The sequence below is a fragment of the Caenorhabditis elegans genome, chromosome IV (genome assembly GCF_000002985.6).
Source record: "Caenorhabditis elegans chromosome IV".
In the NCBI taxonomy this organism is placed as follows: domain Eukaryota; kingdom Metazoa; phylum Nematoda; class Chromadorea; order Rhabditida; family Rhabditidae; genus Caenorhabditis; species Caenorhabditis elegans.
The window spans coordinates 393869-415620 of NC_003282.8; the positions used below are offsets into that span (position 1 = coordinate 393869).

A 21752-nucleotide genomic window follows, 5' to 3' on the forward strand; every position below is an offset into this window, starting at 1 on the left:
AACAATTTCAGACGTTCATATGGAATTGTAAGGAATTTCAATCTCCGGAGAGGGGTCCTTCTGACACGGGGTATCTTGTTTTGTTCAATGTATTTCTTAATCCCTAACCTTTCACTTGTCATTTTCAAAACTTTACAACATATTTCAGAATCAAACAAGGGTTACACACAGTCGTCATTGCTCAAAATGACGTCGATGTATAATTTCAAGCGAATTACATGTGTTCCCAATGCACAGGTTTGTTCTTGTTCTGATCATTGAGAAGTTATATTTTTCAGGAACTGAAAGATGTGGTTCTCTCAAAAACGCAACGCAAAACACCAACCGTCGTGCATCGCCAATATTCGATTGGAAGAATCCGTGCTTTTTACGCAAGAAAAATCAAGTTCCTACAGCAAACTCTGCATGACAAGCTCACGCAAATCATCACAGAGTTCCCGAAAATGGAGGAAATTCATCCATTCTACTCGGATCTTATGAACATTCTCTACGACCGTGATCACTACAAAATCGCTCTTGGACAAATGAACACAGCTCGTCATTTGATTGACGGAATCGCCCGTGAATACGTTCGTTTGATGAAGTACGCCGACTCGCTTTATCGTTGCAAAATGCTCAAAAGAGCCGCACTTGGACGTATGGTCAAGCTGCTAAAGCGACAAAAGTCCAGCTTTGAATACCTCGAGCAGGTCCGTCAGCATTTGTCTCGCCTTCCAAGTATCGATCCAGCTACTCGTACTCTCATTCTTTGCGGATTCCCAAATGTCGGAAAGTCTTCATTCATCAACAATGTGACACGTGCTGATGTTGAAGTTCAGCCATATGCTTTCACTACAAAGGCTCTTTATGTTGGACATCTTGACTATCGTTTCCTCAGATGGCAGGTAAGTATTAAGCGAATTTCTTTTGAACCTTGATAATAATTCACTTTTCAGGTTATCGATACCCCCGGAATCTTGGATCAGCCACTTGAGGACCGTAACACCATTGAAATGCAAGCAGTTACCGCATTGGCTCATCTGAAAGCATCAGTGCTCTTCATGATGGATGTTTCAGAACAATGTGATCGTAGTATTGAGGAACAACTTCATCTCTTCGAATCGATCCGTCCATTGTTCGCCAATAAACCAGTTCTTATTGGTTTGAACAAGGTTGACATCAGACATCGATCTGATTTGCCACCAGAGAAAGCTGCATTGTTGGATCAACTGGAGAAGGAAGGAATTCCAATTATTGAGACATCTACACTTACACAAGAAGGAGTTATGGGACTCAGAGATCGTGCTTGCGATGAACTTTTGGCCCAGCGTGTTGAAGCTAAAATTCAAGCCAAGAAGATCACAAATGTCGAGGATTGTGTGCTGAATCGCGTATTCGTCGCCTACCCGGCTCCACGTGACGAGAAAGTTCGTGCTCCATTTGTTCCACCAGGTTTGGCCGCAAAAAGAGCTCAGAAGAAATTGCAAGAAGCTCAAGAGCTCATGGAGACTGATGGAGATGAGTTCGCAGCAAAAATTCCACAAAAACCAGGCAAAATTGGAAAGGAAAAGATTGCAAAGGGTGGATCCCAATCCACCGATCTTGGAGATCTTCGTGATGAGAACACCCGTCGTTTGGAGAGAGAAATTGAGTTGGAAATGCAAGATGATTATATTCTGGATCTTAAGAAACATTATATGCTGAAGAATCCTGATGAGAAGTACGATATTGTTCCCGAAATCTGGGAAGGACACAATCTTGCTGACTTTGTTGACCCGGAAATCCAGTCAAAGCTTGAGAATCTGCTTCGCGAAGAGGAGCTCTTGGAGCAAGCCGGAGAGTATGAATCAGATTTGGATAGTGATGATGAGGAGACCAAGGAGAAGTTGAAGCTTGCATTGCAAATCCGAGAAAAAGAAAAACTGTTGACTTTGGATCATGCCGTTAACAAGAGAATTGCCGGAAGAATTGGTTCACGTATTCATGGTTCAAGAAAGAGAGATCGATCAATGTCTAGATTAGAGAATGAGCTCGGAGAGTTAGGTGTAGATGTTGACACGAAGAAAATGAAGAACTTGCAAGGACAATGTGCCAAACCACAACTTGGAAAGAAGGTTTGTGTAGAACCGAAATCTATAATTTCGGTTTCAAATTAACATAATTTTTCCAGATGAAAGTGGGTCGCTCGCGCAGTCTCAGCGCCGTCCGTCCGGCTCCACGTGATGAGTTGGCATTCCCAGACGAGGAAAAACGTGCACATGTCGACAAGTTGCGTACGAAAGCAATGCGTGGATTGCGCCGAGAAGCCAAGAAGGGAGAAGCCGATCGTCACGTATACGACCTCAAGCCAAAGCATTTGTTCTGTGGAAAACGTGGAAACGGAAAAACCGATTGGCGTTAAGAACATATATATCTTTTGTTCATTTTTTTTTTGTTATTTTTGTTTTGTTATTCTGTTCGTTTTTTTTCGTCTCCCTGCTTTTTATTCCTTCCAAAAACTGTATACCCATCCATCCATTTTTACCTTCTTCTCACTGCGTCAATCGGCTTCTCGCCCACATGAGTTTCCCGAATAAAATTCTTCCTGATATTTTTGTAGATTCTGAATTATTTTTTTTCTTCGATATTGCACATTTTTTAGCATTCCGTTGAATTTTTCGCTGTATTAGAAAAACTATTTTTTAATTAACTCTTCAGATGGGCAAAAAAAGAAAGATTACGGATGAAAAGGATGCTCAACACGTGCCAGCTGAGAAACGAGAGGTTAATATCACATTTTCAAAGAAACGTAGTTCTCAAACACAAATTAATTGCAGAAAGTAGAAAATTGGTTAAAGAAATCTACGGAAAAACCAACAAGTTCACAATCTGACGCTGAAAAGAAAAAGAAACGTCCATGGCGTAATAAGGTCCGTAAACTTGCCGCAAAAAAGGCAGCAGCTGACAAGAAATCTGAAAATCCAGAAGAACCTCCGCTGATTCTCGAACCAAAGAGTTCTTCGGATGAAAATACGAAAAAGAAGAGAAAACGGGGCCCAAAAAAGAAGAAGTTCAAGCCCGAAGTTGCTGGAAAAGCTGCTGAAACTGAAAATGATGACGTGGCAGCAGCTCCAGAAGAAGCAGATCCAATTGCAGAGGCTAAAAAGAGACTTGACGCGGGACGATTCAGATTTCTGAACGAAAAACTCTATACATGTACTGGTTCTGAAGCATTTGATTTCTTCAAGGAGGATCCGACGGCTTTTGATCTATATCACAAGGGATTTGCTGATCAGGTAAACATTAATTGGTATCTCAGTTTCACAACGAAGCCTTTAAAATGATATATGTGCCATTTGAAGGTGTTCCAAGAGTATATGTTAAAGGTGGAGTAGCGCCAGTGGGGAAATTGCTTTAAAACATGCAAACATATGGTACCACAATGACCGAATATCATGATAAAAAAATTCAAAAATTTTTTCTAAATTTTATATGATTTTTTGAAAATTGAAAAAATCTCAGTTTTTGCCTAATTCCTATTTGAATTACCGCCAAGTGGATTTGTTCGATGAAGCGCGCTTGCACGTTTTTAAATTTATTTATTTTGTTTTTTGTTGTTTTCCACCGATTTTTAATGTTTTCGGTGTATTTTTGCTCGAGTTTTAGAGAAAAAGTCAAAATAAATGAAAATTTTCGATTAAAAAGCACGCTTTTCTCTAAAGTTCGAGCATACACCGAAAAGAATACACCGAAAACATTAAAAATCGGTGAAAAATAACAAAAAATAAAATAAATAAATTTAAAAACGTGCAAGCGCGCTCCATCGAACAAATCCAATTGGCGGTAATTCAAATAGGAATTAGGCAAAAACAGATTTTTCAATTTTCAAAAAATCATATAAAAGTTAGAAATTTTTTTGAATTTTTTTATCATGATATTCGGTCATTGTGGCCCCATAGGCATGTTTTAAAGCAATTTCCCCACTGGCGCTACTCCACCTTTAATGCAAAATTTTAAACGGGAAAGCTATACTCTCAACCCCTAAAATGAGCGAGAAAACTTTGTCTTGTCAGTTGTGAACTCTCAAATTTTCAGGTAAAAAAATGGCCAAATCACCCACTCCGCGAGATTATCCGCTGGCTTCAATCCAAACCGGATCAACAATCAGTATTCGATTTGGGTTGTGGAGAGGCTAAAATTGCAGAAGCCGTTGGAGAAAAGCATAAGGTTCATATAATTCCCTGGAAAAATCACATTACATTTCTCATGTTTTTTAATAGATTCGCTCATTCGATTTGGTTGCAGTGAATGATCGTGTTGAGTCGTGCGATATGTCGAAACTTCCAGCTGAAGATTCATCAGCTGATATTGTTATTTATTGCCTATCACTGATGGGAACAAATCTTTATGATTTTATTCGAGAAGCTCGAAGAGTTCTTAAAATTGGGTAAACAAGCATTTCAATTTAAATATAAGCAGACACCGTAACCGAGAGTGCCTTTTTCGATTTATCGGTGTTTTTCAGGGAAAATCGAAAAATCAGAAAAATAAATAAATAAATACAACCATAAATTCGATTTTTGTCGGTGGTTTTTTGGGTGAGGTTCTCAGGATTCTTGGGTGAGGCTAGGAATTAAGTTGATGTCACGGGTGGCATTTTTCACTTTTTCGATGTTTTTCAGGAAACTAACATTTTTCGATTTTCCGGAAAATCAAATAATCAAATAAAAATGTTCAGAAATAGTCATAAAATACCATTTTTACCAAACTTTGCTTATATTGATGAGAAAAAACATAAAAATTCTTCTGTAAAGAAGAGAAAAAACCAAATTTTCAAACTAATTTTTGAAAAACAGAAAATTTATTTGCAAAAATCAATTTTTCAGAGGAATTCTCAAAATCGCAGAAGTCACATCTCGTTTCGTGTCAATCAAACAATTTTGCGAGGCGATCACAAAAATGGGATTCGAGCAATCACACCGTCGTGAGCTAACCGATTACTTCATGATGATGGAATTCAAGAAAGTCGAGAAAGTTGAGCAGAAAAGGCCATACGGACTCAAATTGAAGCCTTGTTTGTATAAGAAACGCTGATTTTTTGATTTTTTGTTGATTTTTTAAAAACGATGATCATTGGAAATGCGGTTTCCCGTTTTCAAAGATTTTTCATCAGTTTTCAATTGTTTTTGTTGTTGATTTTGAAATTGCTGCCTATTCTGTTCTGATTTTTCGAAAACTAAAAATCTTTGAAAAATGAATGTAAATTTATAATTCTATTTTCGACCATAAAATTCAGATTCTCTAAATATAATCACCGTCATCATGGGATAACTACAATCTGACAGAAGACAGAGACTCGAGAAAATGTGAATACAAATTGGCTGATATAGATTTTTTCAGAAGCAAGTAGTCAGTTTCTTTGATTTTAATATTATGATACCCAATTTTGCGACTTTCGATACGTAGGTCTCTAAACGATCGAAATTTTACAACTACAGTACCCCCGAATTTTTTTTTGCGATTTTTGTTTTCCAAAAATTCAAAGTCCAAGTTCTACAAATGTTGAAATATTAAGCAATTTTGGTGCAAGCCAGGAATGGGCGGCAACTGTCGTTCGGCAAATTCGATAATATTTGCCGGAAATTTTCCAATTCCGAGAAATTGCCGGTTTGCCGATTTGCCGGAAATTTTTGTTTTCGGCAAATTGCTGATTTGCCGTTTGTCGGATATCAGATTTGTCAGAAACGTTGAGAGCGATTGTTTAAAGACGGAAACTCTTAAACTGTACCTTTTAAAAATTTTTCATGTTTTCTTTAGATATTTCATATAATTTCTACACTTTTCAAAATAGATGTAGGAACATTCATAGGATGCGTACAATTTTGCCGATTAAAATTGAAGTTCTGAAATTACTTTTAAAAAATGTACATATTTTCGGCAATTTCCGGTTTCCGACAAATCGGCAATTTATCGGTTTGCCGAAATTTTTCAATTCCGGCGATTTGCCGCTTTGTCGATTTGCCGGAAATTTCAATTCCGGCAATTTGCCGGAAATTTCAATTCCGGAAATCTGCCGCTTTGTCAATTTGCCGGAAATTTCAATCCCGGCAATTTGCCGATTTGCCGGAAACTTCAATTCCGGCAATTTGCCGATTTGCCGGAAACTTCAATTCCGGCAGTTTGCCGATTTGCCGGAAAAAATTCTACATTTTTTATATTGCAATTTTGTTTGAATTATTCGTGTTAAAACATTGTAGGAGTCGAAACATACGACATTGCTTTGTATTTCCTCAAAAGCTCATATGTTTCAAAATTTTGTAAATTTGCCAAAACTTTTAGATTTTTCAACATTTCCGGTCAAAGTTTTTGGAGTGTTTTATTTTAATATTCGGTCGTTTTGGATCTTTATAAGTGTATTTAGGCAAAATCTCTACAGACGCTACTTCCACCTTTAATTATTGAAACAATTCAAAAGTGTCCCAAAAAATCACCGTCCAAATGCCTGCGTCTCTGCGCGGAGACACATCACAATTCAAATGATGTTTGTTTTTTTTTTGGCGCCAAAACTTCTAGAATTACCAAGTTAGCTATTTCAATTTAATATTTTGATTTATTATCAATTAATTGAACCAAGATTTCAGAATTTAAATTTTTTTTGTACTTTTTGGTTACCGTATTTCCTCTACAAATATATCCTGACATACTAATAATTTTCAAAGTTTGAATTCATTTTATCAATGATTTTTGAAACCCATGTCATTTGAAAGATGACATTAAAAAAAAATAAACGCGCGGCAATTGCCGATTACCGGAAATTTTGAAAACCCGCAAATGCCGGAATTGCCGATTGCCGGACACTTCCGATTGCCGTGCACCCCTGCTCCGAACTAGAAAAAGCCTATCTGAAACTTTCAGTGCATTTTTTTCACTTTCGAGTTGCTTTTGAAAATTGTATTTTATGAAATATCATCTGAAACTTTTAAAACAATCTGAAGTCAGCGTCAGCGCTGACCAAGTAACAGAGATTTTGGCTTTGCGAGTTAGTACAAGTCTATAAATAGTCGATCTCTATTTAAACGAGGAGAATTTTCAATTTCGAACACCTTAATAAGGAGCGTTTTGACTATGTGGTGGGATAGAAAAAAGTTGAACACATGTTTGGGCTTTTAAATTACTTAATTTGTTCCGGCAAATCACCCCTGTGAGTCTGCAAATTTTTATTTGAAACTTTAGTACTGAATACTGAATACTGAAGTATACTTAAGTACTGAAAGTTGTACACGTGGAAACTTTTTCTGATTATGTAAAACATTGGTTTTGTTATAGAACAGAACAATCATGTGCCAATCGTTGAGTTTATTCTACTTCAAATCACAAGAGTAGTGATAATTAGTAATCAAAAGAATAATAACTACGAGATAGTGTATGAGTTAACGGAGACAAAGGAAAGGATCTCTTGAGGATCGGTTGGGATGGAGATGCTCAACAACATTCACATATATACCTCGCCATATTTCTCATTTTAGTCATTTATCAACTTTTTCTCCTCTCTCTTTTGTTATTGATTAGTCTTTCTGATACGTGTTGTACTGAAAAGGTTGGGAAACTTCTGGAACATCCATTACCTTGTGGCAACTAAAGGGAAATAGTTATTTAAAACAGGAAGGTGATATTGAGAAGGTGTTTGTTTATTCTTTATTTTTAAATAAAAAAAAAGAATCGGAGATAAATTGAAAAAAAATCACAAAAACTAATTATCAGAAGACTAATTATGCCACGTGGTGTTTTGCGAAGTGTTAGCCTAGAAACTGTTCCCTTTATTCGTCCTTCTCATTACTCTAAATTAATTTCCCTCATGGTTTTTTAAGGGTAGAGCCACTTATTCATTTTGTGAACACTTTTCAACAATGGGATGCTTTCACAGCACTGGCTCGGAGGCTAAGAAACGATCAAAACTGATAGATGAACAGGTTGAATTCATTTTTGCTTTCCACCTTTCAGATATTCTAATTTTAGCTTCGTCATGACCATGAACGCTGTGTCGGCGAGATTAAGCTCCTACTCCTCGGAGCCGGAGAGTCTGGAAAGTCGACAATCGTTCGTCAAATGCGCATTCTTCATGAAACGGGATTCAACAAACAAGAACAGATGGCCTATCGACCAGTTGTTTTCAGCAACATGGTTCAGGTATTTGACGCGTTAGGAATTAAAAAAAAAAGATTTGATACTTTCAGTCAATGCTCGCAATTCTGAAAGCGATGCAACCACTCAACATAAGTTTCACAGATGCAGCACGTGAAGAAGACGCTCGAATGTTCATTTCACACTTTCTTCATGTCAACAATGCAGAACTTTCTGAGGCATTCTCACTGGAGCTCTCTGATTTAATGAAGCAATTGTGGATGGATGAAGGTGGGACACTTAGGCTGAAAGGTTGCCAAACTTTCAAAAAGCCAAATGAGCTCATTAAAGAGCATGATAGACACGTGAACTAGGACTCCTATGAGGTCGCCGCATGTATCCGACTGTATAATGCGGCGCGGAACCACGAACGTGCCCGTCGCTTCCAAATAACTACCTTCCGCACTTCATTGCACACGCACATAGGCGTCGGCGTGAGGCTTGTATTTTGCGTCTCATTCAGCTGGGAGCCCTAACATGAACTAATCGTGCAAATAATATAAAAAATACGCATTGAAAGCGCAGTTAATAATACTCACATATGTCTCTCATCAATGTTAGATTGAATCCTTAAGGATTATTGTTGCGGTACAATAGCTGTACTAAATTCCATTTAGAGTTTTTAAGCGGAATGATAAATTGAGATAGTCTACAACAAAAGAGTTACTGCGATGATGTGGTTGATGTACTGTAGATATTGTAGATATACTAAAAATCCATTTGATGTTTCTGAGTGTAATGTAGATTGCTTTGGAGCTTGTAGGAATTTTTAAAGTTTGGCCCAAAATTGCAATTTACCTGTAGACTTTTAGATTAGTGAACGTTTCCATTAAAACTCAGCTATGAATAGTTTTCTCTGAAATAACATGCCATGTGGAAAATGTTCTACATATATGCAGAACGTTATTCAATCAAATCATCCACATGTTTGAAGGTGTCAAGAAATGCGTTAAACGAGCACATGAATATCAGCTGAACGACTCGGCTGAGTATTACTTCAACGCATTGGATCGTATCTCATCATCCTCTTACTTGCCAACTCAGGATGATATTCTTAGAGCTCGTGTCAAGTCAACTGGCATTGTTGAGACAACCTTCATGTATAAGGATTTGTGTTTCAAGTGAGTTTTTATTTTTCTCTCGCTCGAGCGCTTTTTTTGAGAACAGTAATTTGTAATTTATTGCCCCATTACTAATGACGAAAATTCGTGATTTGGCTTACGTCACGCGTGATTCCAAAACAGATCTGGACTCAAGGGTGTATAATAAAATAAGAATGTCACGAAATTCTAATTAGAGCGTCGCCCTGATGTATGATGTATCACTTTTATATTTATAATTTTATCAATTAGTATTTTCGCAGACGTTTGACGCATTAGAACCATCGCCTCTGGGGACCTCCGCATCACCGATAGAAGAGGAAATAAAAGAACCGATTTGAAAAATAGTTAAATAACTGAGGGTTCCGGTAAAGAACATTAGCTGCACGTGTTCTCACGGTTTCCTACGTGAATTAACGCGTGAAGTGGGTAACTTCAGTTGCTCCAACTTTGCTGAAAATATAAGTACTTCTTTTAATTTAACTTAAATATTTCACCATGAGAAAAATATCGTTTTTTGCAGAATGTTCGACGTCGGAGGTCAACGTTCGGAACGTAAGAAGTGGATACATTGCTTTGATAGTGTAACTGCAGTCATATTCTGTGTTGCACTCAGCGAGTATGACTTGAGACTCGCCGAAGACCAGACTATGGTATGTTTGTAGTTGATTCACGATGTTTGCATAATGTTCCACAGTGAGCATAATGGACATGTCGCGGTTCACAAATAAACTTTGCTTATGCATATTTTCTAGTGCACATCAGGGGTGTGCGGCAAATCTCAAAATTTGCCGAGCTCGGCAAATTCGGCAAATTCGGCAAATTTGCCGCACACCCCTGGTGCACATATATCGTTAGCATCCACGAGGAGTAAAGCTATATATGCCTAGTTAGCCCTTATTTAGTATAAACTTTGTTGTATGTAGTTTGATCACGGTCGGTATTATACCACACCACATAGCCAAAACATATTTCTATTTTCAGAACCGAATGCACGAATCAATGCAATTGTTTGACTCAATCGTGAACAATTGCTGGTTTACCGAGACATCGATTATCCTATTCCTTAACAAAATGGACATTTTCGAGGAAAGAATCCGTTACACACCATTGACCGTCTGTTTCCCAGAGTATCAAGGGGGTATGACAATTACTGAAACATCAACCTTCATTCAAAGTCGTTTTGAGATTCTCAATAAAAGACAAACACCCGCTCAAAAGGCAAGTTGCAAGGCATTGATTTAAATGTTTTTTTGCTTTAGGAAATCTACAGTCACTTCACATGTGCCACGGACACAAACAACATCCGTTTTGTGTTCGACGCTGTTACCGACATCATTATCCGTAATAACCTCTATCTTTGCGGTCTTTATTAAACGTTTAACTAGATTAGCACAAATGCTTGGCCTCTTTGAGTCTTTTTTCATTTACTCAGATGGATACTCTCGTTGTCTGCGTATCCTCTGATTCTCTTTACTTACGACTTGTTCTATATTTCTCCAAATATAAGTTATGAGAGAACAAAGTTCAATGATTTTTATGAATCATTGGATATTTTTAGAAAAGCCTTTAAAAATTAAAAAAAAACAATTAATTCTCGAGTTGTGACGTTTTCGTCGCCTTTGTACTTTTTGTTCCACCTATTGTTCTTCTCCCATCCAACTTTAAAAAAAAGGTTTTAGAGTACATTCTTCTCAAGAGTACTTCTATATTCACTGTGAGCCCCTGATTTTACTTTCAACAAATTCAGAACTTTCATAAACATTTCTCATTATTTTTCTTTAATCTTGCATAATTGCTTAAATTTTTAGTACGCCTCAAAACTTTGTTTTTTGTTACTATATTTATCCGTTTGTGTTTAGTTGTTTGTTGTTCAAACTGTTCCTGTTAGTTTTATTTTATAAAATCTCTCAGACTTGATGCTAAATTCCGGTTTTTCAAAAAATAATATGATAATAACAAAAATTCGGAATTCCAAAACCCAAAAGTTCAAACTTACAAAATATCAAGATTCCAAAAAAATATTTTCCATCCGCTTTTCTTAATTCTAGAATAGAATACTAAAAGAATCATTTGAAAACATTTCAAGGCGTCTCTGTTTCTCTTTTTGTCCAAATGTCCATATACTTTATTTCCCATCTTTATATCAAAAATCTTTTACTACCCAAAAGTCGATTTTCTGTTGTCCAGCCCACTTTTCAGTCTTCAAACCTCATCTTTTACTGAATGTTCAATTTTTGTGAAATAAATGTACTTATTCAAGACCACCATTGTCCATCTGTGTGATTTAATGTCCGGTCGTTCTGGATTCCCATTTTGGCTTCATTTTGTTTTTGAGAACAAAAATTAAAGCATCGTTTTGAAGAAAAAAAACCTATAGGTCTCCCAGCTAAGTGAGGCGCGGACTTCACGATCGGGTTCCCTGCCGCACTATATATTCGGATACATGCACTGTGATTGACGCTGTGAGGCCGGCGCGGGCGCCGCTGTGGCGACCTCATAGGGGACCTGGTCCCTAAAAAATTAATTTATTGATTTAGAATTTTGAATTTAAACCTGACAATACAATCGAAAAACAATCCCTACTTTATAATGAGATGCAAATTTTGTGGAGCTAAGGTTCAATTTCTTATACTTAAAACAAAACAGTTCCAAAAAATCTGTATTCCAAAATAATTAACATTTAGTGATTATAATCAATATAGAAAATAAGCAGAGAATCACCAGAAAATATGGCCAACTAAGTGACAGAACACAACTGAAAGATAGATTTTTGAAGAAAAAAGTAACACAATTATTTTTGAGAGAAAAAGAAACAATTTTAGGTTTTTTATTATTTATTATCCAGTGAAAATGTCGTGGTCGGCTTGATAGCGTTGCACTTCGTTGAAAATTAGCTCTTTCCATTCAATAAGTGTCTTATCGGCAAAATCAATTTCCTGATCGTATCGATTTTCTGATGCGGGGGCGTTTACCTCATCGTCCTGTAAGATTTGAGATGCATGATTTGATTGTTTTTGTTTAGTGCTAAAATTGTTGTACCTTAAACCACAACTTAACATATGGATGATTCAGTGCATCTTCAACTGAATACCTTTCTTCAGGATTGATTTTCAACATATTGAACAGGAGATCACGAGCCACGTGTGCTGAAAATATGATTTATTTTTCAAAATCCTGTATAGCCTGACTCACGTGTCAAATGGACCCTTGGATTTTCAGTCTCCGGCAGAAAATTGGTATCAGGAACGATTTCACTGAATGCTCGTGCCTGATGACGTGGCAACGATCGAACATACATAGCAGCTGACTGACCCAATTGACTAATGAAATGATCATCTGGTGTTCCCAAAACACTATAAATTTTAGTCCATTGATCAATTCGATCTTTTCCAGGGAAAAGTACGGTATGGTTGATCATTTCAGCAAATATACATCCGACTGACCAAATATCTACTGCAATTATGAATTGAGAGTGTTGTTTGGAAGCGGCCGACACGTTTGGGGTTTTACGCGCACTTTACATGCGGATACGTACGGCGTGAGGCTGTTTGAGGCGGCTCACCGGAGCGCAGATGGAAGTCCAGCCCAAAATTACAAAAATTTTTTTTTTTTTCGAACAAACCTTTTTCCGAATAGGGAAGACCTAATATAACTTCGGGGGCTCTGTAGTATCTTGTCACCACATAATCTGACATTCTCATCGATGTGTCCACATTCTTCTTCCGGGCCAATCCAAAGTCTAAAACTTTTAATACACATCGATCGTTGACGACAATATTCGATGGTTTTAAGTCCTGAAACTTTGAATTTTTCAGAATGTTGTCTATAGTGGTAGATACGTACACGATGAATGACTCCCGAATTGTGAAGATGCTTGATTGCGCACAAACTCTGGTAGACGAAGAATGATAATGTTTTATGGTCCAATCTAATAATTCAGAAAATTTTTTTAGAATCTAATTATGTGTTTATATTCAATATTCAATCATTGAATCATTGAACAATCATGAATAGGAGCTCAAATGTGCAAGTGTTCTAAACTTTTTTAAAAATTCTGATTTTTGGTAGTTAACTAAAATCTTGACCAAAAATTTTCAAAACACGCTGGAATATTTTTTTTATTTTTTTACGCGTGTTCTGGTAGCTAACTGTGCGTGTTTTGATGATGGTTTCGGCACATTTCCAAGTGGGTACTCAAGGTTGGATAAAAATGTATTTCCGACCTTGGGAAACGCGAAAGACGGCAAAATTGAAAGTCTAGCTTTTGCCCTTGTTTCTTTCTTTTTTTAAAAGTTTTTTTTGTTGAAAAGTGTCAGCAATAAACTTATTATTATTGTTGAATATGTTTATTAAACGTGAAATTGAGACAAAAAAGGTTGATATTTTGGAGTCGTTCTGAGTTTATTAGAGCAAAAATGAATCCGCCACTCCTTCTTTAAGATATCGTGCTTTTCCTATTGTTTTATTTTTATTCTTTTGTTCTCAAAATCAATAACAGAAAAATAATATTTTACGTCTATTAGTCTCTAACAAGTCCATCATATACAGTTTAAATTACGTCTAGTATACTAGATATTACTATAAAAATTGGTATTACTGAAAAAAAATCATAAAAATCAGCCACCATGTCTCTTACCTTAATCGATGTATAACCTCGTGCAAATTGTGTGTCATTAATTCCATAACTAGATATACTTCTCGGAACGTTGAAAGTGAAGTGTCCGGTGTAAACGCGTTTAGTAGACGGATTATCTGAAATTTGGAGCATTTTTTCTAGATTCCAACTGAATCTTACATTTGGGTGTTTGATAGTCGTTAGCAGTATAAACTCTCGATATGCTCGCTTTGCGCTCATTGTCATCACAAATGGTTGTTGCATCTTCTTGATTGCCACACGTTGCGTTGTTACTAGGTCATCGGCCATTCTAAATGTAATCAATAAAAATTATGGCTGTTCACTTAACTTAGAAATTCTGTTTGAAGTCATTTGCGCGATAATTTAATTTCAGTCACTTTCATTCTTCTAGAAGATCTTCTTGATTATTGATTTTTTCAAGCTTTTTCAATCTTAGAGGTGGAGCAGCGGGCAATGACGAATAACAATGATCTCGAGACCTCTACCTGTTTTAAAAGTTTTTTGATAGGGCGGTCCGTTTTTTTTCGGGAAGTCATCATTGTGTCAGTGTTTGAAATTACGCAAAACCGAAGAAAAGTTAAAGTGTAAAAATATACAATTGAAAGGCAGTGAGACATTCAAAGATGGAGTACGACCAGAGAAAGGATTCTCTGAAACCAGCCATATGTTTCTAAAATGACTAAAATTCATAGTTCTTTCAAAAAATTTATTTTATCTTTTGGTATTTGAACATTATTGGGGCTATAATTTGCAGTAAAGTGTGAAATGTTTGAAAAAGTAAAAATTATTCGAAAATTTGGCAATCTATCAAATCTTTGATTAACATCTTTGAAGTGTTAATATTTGTTTGTCTATTGAAATTTTTTGTTTACTGCGTTAAAAAATTCGCCCTATTATTTTTCCTTCAATAAAATATTAATGTAATTAGTAAAAACTCACACGACAGTTCCTTGGGCGCCGGCATTCAGAAAACTAAGGTTTACATAACGAGTTGGAATAGTGAAAGTGCTGTCCGCGCCGGCTATCGGGTCCTGAAAATGAATTTGAATGGAGGTAAAGTATCTAGTAACAAACCCTAATTGTAACTTGATGAAATCTAGACGCATCATACTCGTTATGTACCGGCAGATCCACTTCCATCTTATTGTGCCTAAAAAGTTATTAGTTTCAGGGAGAAATACTTAAAATTCAAAAATTAAATATAAACGTTAGTCATTAAATTTCAGCTTTTCTTAAATTTTTAAAAGTATAATTTCAATTTCCAAATAAACGTTTGAAAAAATCTATAAAAATTTCATAATTCTTATCACTTGCAAAAATGTTTCTGATTTTCCTTTCCAACCGGAACTGATAAAAATGCCTTAAAATTGTTGAGTTTCATCAAAACTGAGTCATTTCAACCCACGTAGAAATCAATAAATCTTAAAAACGGAGATTCTAACAGTTTGGAAAATTATTTTCTTTCCAAATATTGACTTTCCATTTCTGGAGTGAAAAAAAATGAGGGAGGGGATATATGTACATATTGTTAGTGAAATACAGTTTTCATTTTTTGAAGTGCAAACTAAACCTGACAATGTTTAAAAAATAGACTAAAAATAGAAAGATATGTAGTTTAATAAATAATCTTTGCAGCTAATCTTTAAATGTTTAATCATAACTTTGGATTTGTAATAAAGAAGTCATTTTTTAACATTTAATGAAATTTCAGCGTTTTTGTTTGGGTTTTTATGTTTTTTAATCGACTCATAAACTCATATTTCATATTTGCATGACGCAAAAAATGTTCACACTTCAAAAATTTGACTTCAGTTGTGAATGATCTTACACTTTTTGCGCTTGGTTTTGAAAGGATGTTCGTATTTAGGAAACAAAAGTCAACACTAATTTCAATGGAAAATTTAAATATTTTAGGTATCAAGTTGACTGGAATGTAACATCCAATAGTGTGTTTCTTTTTTTTAAACCTTTATTATAGAAAAAATACGATCGTACAAAAATAAACAACGACGCAATGACACTCCACCGTTTCTAAACCCCGCCCAAGATTTCATTTGCACTGAAATGTGTCGGCCGCAGTGCAAATGAAATCGTGGGCGGGTCTCAGAAACAGCGGAGTGTCGTTGCGCCGTTGTTTATTTTTGGGCGATCGTATTTTTTCTATAATACTCTAATTACTTTTTTAGTGGGATCACCACCAGGCAGTGTACCTGACTCCCAGATCCGCAGTGCATAGCGCTTGAAGAACGGATCGTCCTTTAATCCTTTAATCCTTTTCTCACGAACTCTACAATAAATACACGGGTTACTCGAATGGTTTATTCTAGCAATAGTTCGAGTTCGGGGTAATTTTGAGGTATTTGCTGTTAATTATTAGTGAAATACATAATACTGCATCGAGATAATTGAAGTCTATTATTCTCAACAAGTAAAATTCAAACTAAAATTGTATTAAAAAAGCAGGGGAAATTTTTTATTTTTACTTAGATTCGAAAACTTGAAGAAAAAAGGCAGTATACCCAGCCTGCCAATTTTTACTTTTACACTTTAAAGACACTTTAGATTTTGTTTTTTTTAAATCATAAATAACCTTTTTAAAAAGTTATAATTAAAAATTAAATAGTACAGGAATGATCTATATACATATATATATATATAAGTTGACAATGCGAAAGAGAGAAATAGTGTAGGTATTAAAAGTTACGTCACTGAGTGAATGTTTGTGTGCGGAAGAGAAGCGATAGGCTGAAGCCAAATAGGAGATGCAGAGAAATAGAGATTTCATCCTTCAGAGAGAGACACACCTAGGATTGAAAATGTGTAGAGAAGTAGAGAATCAGACAGAAAAGAGACACCACTCTGTTTTGGAGAATAGAGTTGCCGTAGAACAAATCGACCGCCTATAATAAAAGCTTTGAAAGTAAATTCTATAAGAAATAAGTTTAATATGTACGTTTTAAGTTTTAAATATCTTTTTCTCAATTATTAACATTTATGACAACTCAAAGCGCTACCCAATTAACTTGGGCCATGAAATCTCGTAGGTGCCTAATCTCCCAAAGTCGTGGGTCCACATTCTGTGTGGTCTTTCCTGTGGGGTTTTTTGGTTGTTCTTTACAATTGTTAAATAATACTTGATTTTGTCTGTTTGTTTCTCTAATTCTTTTCAATCTCTGCATTATTCCTTAGATTTCCCATTTGTTAGTCATCGGAAGTGATAACTCGATGCTAAAATGAAACACAGAGATAGTGAGTTGGATAATTTTAAATTATAAGGTGAAGTAGTGGTTTTTTTGCCATAAATGACAGAATACAGTCCCAATTTACCAAATATAACTGTTAAAAAATCAAAAAATAATAATAAATTTTTTATGATTTTTTCAAAAAGGCCGATTTAAATTTGAATTCTCGCACAAATTAATGGCGTCATTCTCGACATTTTGTGTTTTACGGCCAAACTAATTGGTTTTTCTTTATTCTTACAATTAGTTTTATAATTTGAAACATAATTTTTCAATTTTTCAAACATTTTTCAAACTTGATAATTGCGAAGAAACTTACCGAAACTCTGAAATTGGCTTAATTATTCAAAATTAATCATACATTTTCTTTTAGTCTGAAAAATTGACAGACTGTATTTCAAATTATAAAACAAAGGAAAAATGAAGAAAAACCTATTAATATAGGCTGAAAACGCAAAAGTTTCGAAAATGACGTCACTCATTTGCGCGGGAGTTCAAATTTAATTCAGTCCTTTTTTTTAAATTTTTGTAAAATTAAGAAAAAAATCATTAAAAAATTAGAAAAATTTCATACATTTTCTACATTTTTTAACAGTTATATTTAGTATATTGGGTCTCTATTCTGTCATTTATGGCAAAAAACTTACAGACGCTACTCCACCTTTAAATTTGGAACTTCTATGTATATTCTTTGAACACTTACCCAATAACCACAATCATCTCGTTTTCTTCCGAGAATTGTGAAATATTTTCGTAACAAAAATAATAGAATACTGTTTTTATGAAATTTACTTCTAGAATCCAATTTTTGGATGAAGGAGACAATTTTGTAAAGATGCACACAAATCGAATTAGTGTACTGTACAAAAGATGTTCTATATTACTTTTTTCACTGATCAAACAATAATAAATTTCATTGGAAAAATAGTTTTGAATTTGAATTTTTGTCTATCCTAACTACCTTTTTGAACAATTCTTCAACGCAAAAAAGTTTGTATCTATTTAAAAAATAAAAACTTCTTCTCAAGAAAATTATACATAGAAATAAAAAAATAGTTCCTTGAAAGAGAGATGAAAGTACAATGTGGTAAACAGCAGTTATTCGTGTTTTTTTTCTGAGAATGGACGCGTGTGCTGAAATATCAGAGAACATTAGGAAAAGTGGCCAAATTTTATCATTTTCCTGAAAACATCAAAAATAATTTAAACTTCTGGAATACCACAAAGAAAACGAGAAAAAATTGGGTAAGAATGTAAATTCATTGTCGAAAAACGTGATTTTTCAATGGCAGGGTTCTCTGTTACACGTTTGAACTTTCGAGCCAATCAGCGTCTTCAAACTCCACACAATCCGTCCGATTGGTCTTGCATTTCTTCTTTTGGAGGAAATTCAAACAGGCAGCTTTGCCGAAGTGAACATGTCCCTTTTTTTTAAAGTAAAACGTTCAATTCAGGGGTGTGCGGCAAACGGCGAACGGCAAATGTCGTTTGCCGAACGAAAATTAAGGTTCGGCGAACGGCGAATGCCGTTCGCCGAAAAAATTTTCGGTTAAAAGATCGGCGAATGCCGAAAAATTTTCGTCATTTTTCGGCATTTGTGAAAAATGTTTTTTTAAAGTTAATCGAATATATATTCAAGTTTTTCACATTCATCCGTTGAAACATTAATGTACAAACATTGTAGTCATACCCTTAAAAATTGCTTTCTGCAAACAATCAGGGGACATCTCTGTGTCTCTTGTATCCGAACACTCCCAAGTCACCTGTATTTCTAACACTTCCCAAAAATCAACATATTTGAGTTAGTAGCCATATTCTTTTTGTCGACACATCGTCACCCCACCATAAAACCCTCGAAGATGTTGTCTATGGCTGTCCACGTGTACAATTGTTTTGAATCATTCTCTCCTCTGGGATCCTTTTTTGGTTATCTCAACAGTCTGGTTGGTTAAATATGAAATTGATCTTTGCTTGAAAATTTAAACCAAGACACTCCTTATCAAACTTTGGAATTGAACTATTTAGATTTAGAAAATGCAAGAACAAACAACAAAACATCAAAAATTTTAAAAATGCCGAAAAGTGCCGAAAAAACTGGGTTTTTCGGCAAACGGCGAATGCCGATCGCCGAAAAAAATTATAAGTCTGCGAACGGCGAATGCCGTTCGCCGAAAAATGTTAGAGGTTCGGCAAACGGCAAAAGCCGTTTGCCGAAAAAAAAAATTAAGGTTCGCCGAAAAATCCGGATGCCGCACAGCCCTGACCTTCTTGACTTTTTAAGCTTTGTTTTTTGTCCTTTCTGAATTTCTGACTTTTGTGGGTATACCCAGAAATGAAGCATGTTCTAATAAGACCAGTCAGTCAACAAAGACTAAGTATATAACTATATAGTTTTAACAACCGGGTATTATAACTATATAACTATACCAGCCGTGGACCGCACCTCGGCTCCCGGCTTCTCTGGCTGAAAACTATTTTTTTCTGAAACTACCGTAAACTTACAGTACTCTTATCGTACCACTACGGTACCCCGATTATATCCCTACATTAAACCCAATTCACTATCAAAGACTTCATAGACTAAAAACTATGGACACACGGAATAAGTTTTAAATACATATAGAAAATAATAATACTTAGTTTCTGTTGATTGACTGGTTTTTTAGAACATACTCCATTTTCTATTTCTGCCGCTCAGCTACCCATTATTTTGCGAGCAAATTTGTTCTATTCAATTACTTTTTCAAGTGCTCCAAAAGCTGAGGCCTCGATCTCCCATGAGATACGTAAACACCGCAGCGGAAACTTGCAGGAATTAATATCATCACGGCCCGGCAAAGGGTACATCAGTGTAAATGCCCTCTACCGGACACAAAGCATAACCTCCTGGTTCAAACAGAAGGTATGGAAAAAATTCACCTACGAAAATTATATAACTTTTTTTTTGGTCATTTCGTCTTCCAAATTTTAAAAAACTAAGGTGACGTTTTTGAGAAAAATGCATAAACGCAGCCAGTGGTACGGTAGACAAATTGCGTACAGGTACCACTTCTCGGGCCGTGATCAAATTCAAACTGACACTATCACTGATATTACGTAGTTTTTCGAAGTCCTGCAAAAAAAACTAGTGGCGTCATGCTATCAAAGCACATGTTGCAACGACTTTAAGATGATAAATTAAAAAATTTGGTTGATATGTTCCTTTAATTTTTTATATCCTCTAAGAATTTTTGTACAAAAGTCGAGTTTCAGAATTTTAGTATGGTGCTTCTAACACTTCGAGAGATGACAACTTGGTTTGACATTACATTGTTCGAATTATGGGTTCATTTTGCAGCAATTATCGTATCTTCGGTCATGTTGGTATGTTGAAAAAAAGCTTACGAAAGTAAACCATTTTGAATATTATTTTTCAGTTATAAATAAGTTCATCTAAAACAGTTATAATTTCAGTGTCTAAAACTGCACGAAACAGTATCAATCTCATATATGTGGGTGGCATCTCCTTTGTTCGTTGGACTTGCATTTTCTTATTTTTTCGTATTCATCATTTATCTTCGATCATGTGTCGAATTTAAGGATTATAGAGGTCCTACTGTTAGGTAAGTTTTGAACCTGTTTTTAATTTAAAATTTTCATTTGTGTTTGATGAAATATATAAACAACTGTTGGCAAACCTGGAGTCGCGGTTTTGCAATTTTTGCACCAAAGAGAACTTGTCGTTAAATGTAGAAACGTGTACCTTTATTAAATATTTAGTACTGAAATTTCAAAATTCCTCTGCTGCTGAATTTTGATCGATTTTCATAAGAAATCAATGGAAATTTTTCAAAAATTGAAGTTTGAAATTACAGAACTCACTTAAAGGCGCACAATTTTTTCGCATTTATGGTTTCGAGATCAGGTACCGTATGCCTGGAGCAAAAATCAAAATTTTGGAGTTCGAGTTAAATGCCTGAAATAACCTTCTTTTTACAACTCTAACGCAGAAAAACTGTCTCTGTTTTGCATTTTTCTGAAACTTTTCTGGTACCTAAAGACGTTTAGATTAGTTTAAATAGTTCTCACAGCAATAAATTTTTTAAATATTGGCTTAATTCAAGATTCTTGTGGTCTTTCCAAAAATGGTTTTACAACTCTGAAACTCTTATTAAAATGAAGCGGCCGCCGGAAAGATCGTGGCGAGACCAGTCCGTAGGAATACATAACTGCGAAATTATAGCCCGTTGAACGCAAATTACGTGTTCCTACTTGCGACAGACCAAATGCGAATCATCTGTGAAAACAGAAAATTCAAAATTGAACATGCAATATATATTTTTTTTTCAGAGTAATTCTCAACATATTCCGTCTCACATGCATCACGCTCTTCATATACTTCATCGTTGAAAAAATCAGTGGAGAGTTGGAGAAATCAGAAGTTGCAAATCGGAATACGTATGGGATGGTTTTTTTGCCAATGTGGCTTCTCCTGGCTTCGTGGGGATTTCAAATGTGTCGGGCAACAAATAACTAGTTTAACTGCTCATTCTTCTCATTTCCTATCATTTTCTGTACATTATTGTTGTTTTTTCCTATTTTCAACGGGTTTCCAAAAGAAATACAAATAAATACCATCTGAAACGTCATCCG

The 21752-nt window shown here is 35.4% G+C and overlaps 5 protein-coding genes and 2 non-coding genes across 7 annotated transcripts; 5 read left to right on the forward strand and 2 right to left on the reverse strand.

Annotated features, from left to right (window-relative positions):
• Nucleotides 1–11: 11 nt before the first annotated feature.
• Nucleotides 12–2686, forward strand: nog-1 (Nucleolar GTP-binding protein 1). Its single transcript, NM_171242.7, has 6 exons — nucleotides 12–70; nucleotides 149–237; nucleotides 279–884; nucleotides 936–2093; nucleotides 2150–2552; nucleotides 2682–2686. Exons 2-5 carry the CDS (start codon nucleotides 187–189, stop codon nucleotides 2378–2380), a joined length of 2046 nt encoding a protein of 681 aa, NP_741288.1. The 5' UTR covers nucleotides 12–70; nucleotides 149–186; the 3' UTR covers nucleotides 2381–2552; nucleotides 2682–2686.
• rrp-8 (Ribosomal RNA-processing protein 8) lies at nucleotides 2677–5227 on the forward strand (the record flags this gene model as incomplete). Its single annotated transcript, NM_067519.5, has 5 exons — nucleotides 2677–2742; nucleotides 2796–3254; nucleotides 4054–4185; nucleotides 4239–4405; nucleotides 4845–5227. The coding sequence occupies 5 exons, from the start codon at nucleotides 2677–2679 to the stop codon at nucleotides 5050–5052; spliced, it is 1032 nt and encodes a 343-aa protein (NP_499920.1). The 3' UTR covers nucleotides 5053–5227.
• Nucleotides 5228–7826: 2599 nt separating this feature from the next.
• gpa-4 (Guanine nucleotide-binding protein alpha-4 subunit) lies at nucleotides 7827–11405 on the forward strand. The gene is made up of 7 exons (NM_067520.9): nucleotides 7827–7928; nucleotides 7975–8145; nucleotides 8193–8370; nucleotides 9074–9260; nucleotides 9763–9892; nucleotides 10224–10460; nucleotides 10502–11405. Exons 1-7 carry the CDS (start codon nucleotides 7866–7868, stop codon nucleotides 10613–10615), a joined length of 1080 nt encoding a protein of 359 aa, NP_499921.2. The 5' UTR covers nucleotides 7827–7865; the 3' UTR covers nucleotides 10616–11405.
• Nucleotides 11406–11752: 347 nt separating this feature from the next.
• On the reverse strand, nucleotides 11753–16165 carry kgb-1 (GLH-binding kinase 1). The gene is made up of 10 exons (NM_067521.8): nucleotides 16089–16165; nucleotides 14953–15028; nucleotides 14818–14909; nucleotides 14038–14167; nucleotides 13879–13994; nucleotides 13086–13170; nucleotides 12865–13036; nucleotides 12435–12695; nucleotides 12282–12388; nucleotides 11753–12223 (listed from the first exon to the last, which is right to left on the reverse strand). The coding sequence occupies exons 2-10, from the start codon at nucleotides 15016–15018 to the stop codon at nucleotides 12080–12082; spliced, it is 1173 nt and encodes a 390-aa protein (NP_499922.1). The 5' UTR covers nucleotides 15019–15028; nucleotides 16089–16165; the 3' UTR covers nucleotides 11753–12079.
• On the forward strand, nucleotides 15894–16004 carry mir-5550. Its single transcript, NR_052868.2, has one exon. It is a non-coding gene; the product is annotated as a pre-microRNA mir-5550 (primary transcript).
• Nucleotides 16166–16272: 107 nt separating the features above from the next.
• On the reverse strand, nucleotides 16273–16293 carry 21ur-12468. The gene has a single exon (NR_052869.1).
• Nucleotides 16294–17004: 711 nt separating this feature from the next.
• Nucleotides 17005–21747, forward strand: T07A9.12 (uncharacterized protein). The gene is made up of 4 exons (NM_001392245.2): nucleotides 17005–17127; nucleotides 20373–20483; nucleotides 20574–20722; nucleotides 21450–21747. Exons 2-4 carry the CDS (start codon nucleotides 20382–20384, stop codon nucleotides 21634–21636), a joined length of 438 nt encoding a protein of 145 aa, NP_001380072.1. The 5' UTR covers nucleotides 17005–17127; nucleotides 20373–20381; the 3' UTR covers nucleotides 21637–21747.
• Nucleotides 21748–21752: the final 5 nt, after the last annotated feature.

Excerpts from the sequence above, each read along its gene's own strand:
- nog-1 (NM_171242.7), top strand. The coding sequence starts at position 187 with ATGACGTCGATGTATAATTTCAAGCGAATTACATGTGTTCCCAATGCA. Across the intron at positions 885-935 it reads ATCGTTTCCTCAGATGGCAG|GTTATCGATACCCCCGGAAT; the intron begins GTAAGTATTAAG and ends TTCACTTTTCAG. Across the intron at positions 2,094-2,149 it reads AACCACAACTTGGAAAGAAG|ATGAAAGTGGGTCGCTCGCG; the intron begins GTTTGTGTAGAA and ends TAATTTTTCCAG.
- gpa-4 (NM_067520.9), top strand. The coding sequence starts at position 7,866 with ATGGGATGCTTTCACAGCACTGGCTCGGAGGCTAAGAAACGATCAAAA. Across the intron at positions 7,929-7,974 it reads CAAAACTGATAGATGAACAG|CTTCGTCATGACCATGAACG; the intron begins GTTGAATTCATT and ends TTCTAATTTTAG. Across the intron at positions 9,261-9,762 it reads TATAAGGATTTGTGTTTCAA|AATGTTCGACGTCGGAGGTC; the intron begins GTGAGTTTTTAT and ends CGTTTTTTGCAG.
- kgb-1 (NM_067521.8), bottom strand. The coding sequence starts at position 15,018 with ATGGAAGTGGATCTGCCGGTACATAACGAGTATGATGCGTCTAGATTT. Across the intron at positions 14,168-14,817 it reads GGCGCCCAAGGAACTGTCGT|AATGGCCGATGACCTAGTAA; the intron begins GTGAGTTTTTAC and ends GATTACATTTAG. Across the intron at positions 12,224-12,281 it reads ATGTTAAGTTGTGGTTTAAG|GACGATGAGGTAAACGCCCC; the intron begins GTACAACAATTT and ends CAAATCTTACAG.
- T07A9.12 (NM_001392245.2), top strand. The coding sequence starts at position 20,382 with ATGGTGCTTCTAACACTTCGAGAGATGACAACTTGGTTTGACATTACA. Across the intron at positions 20,484-20,573 it reads TCGTATCTTCGGTCATGTTG|TGTCTAAAACTGCACGAAAC; the intron begins GTATGTTGAAAA and ends TTATAATTTCAG. Across the intron at positions 20,723-21,449 it reads TATAGAGGTCCTACTGTTAG|AGTAATTCTCAACATATTCC; the intron begins GTAAGTTTTGAA and ends TTTTTTTTTCAG.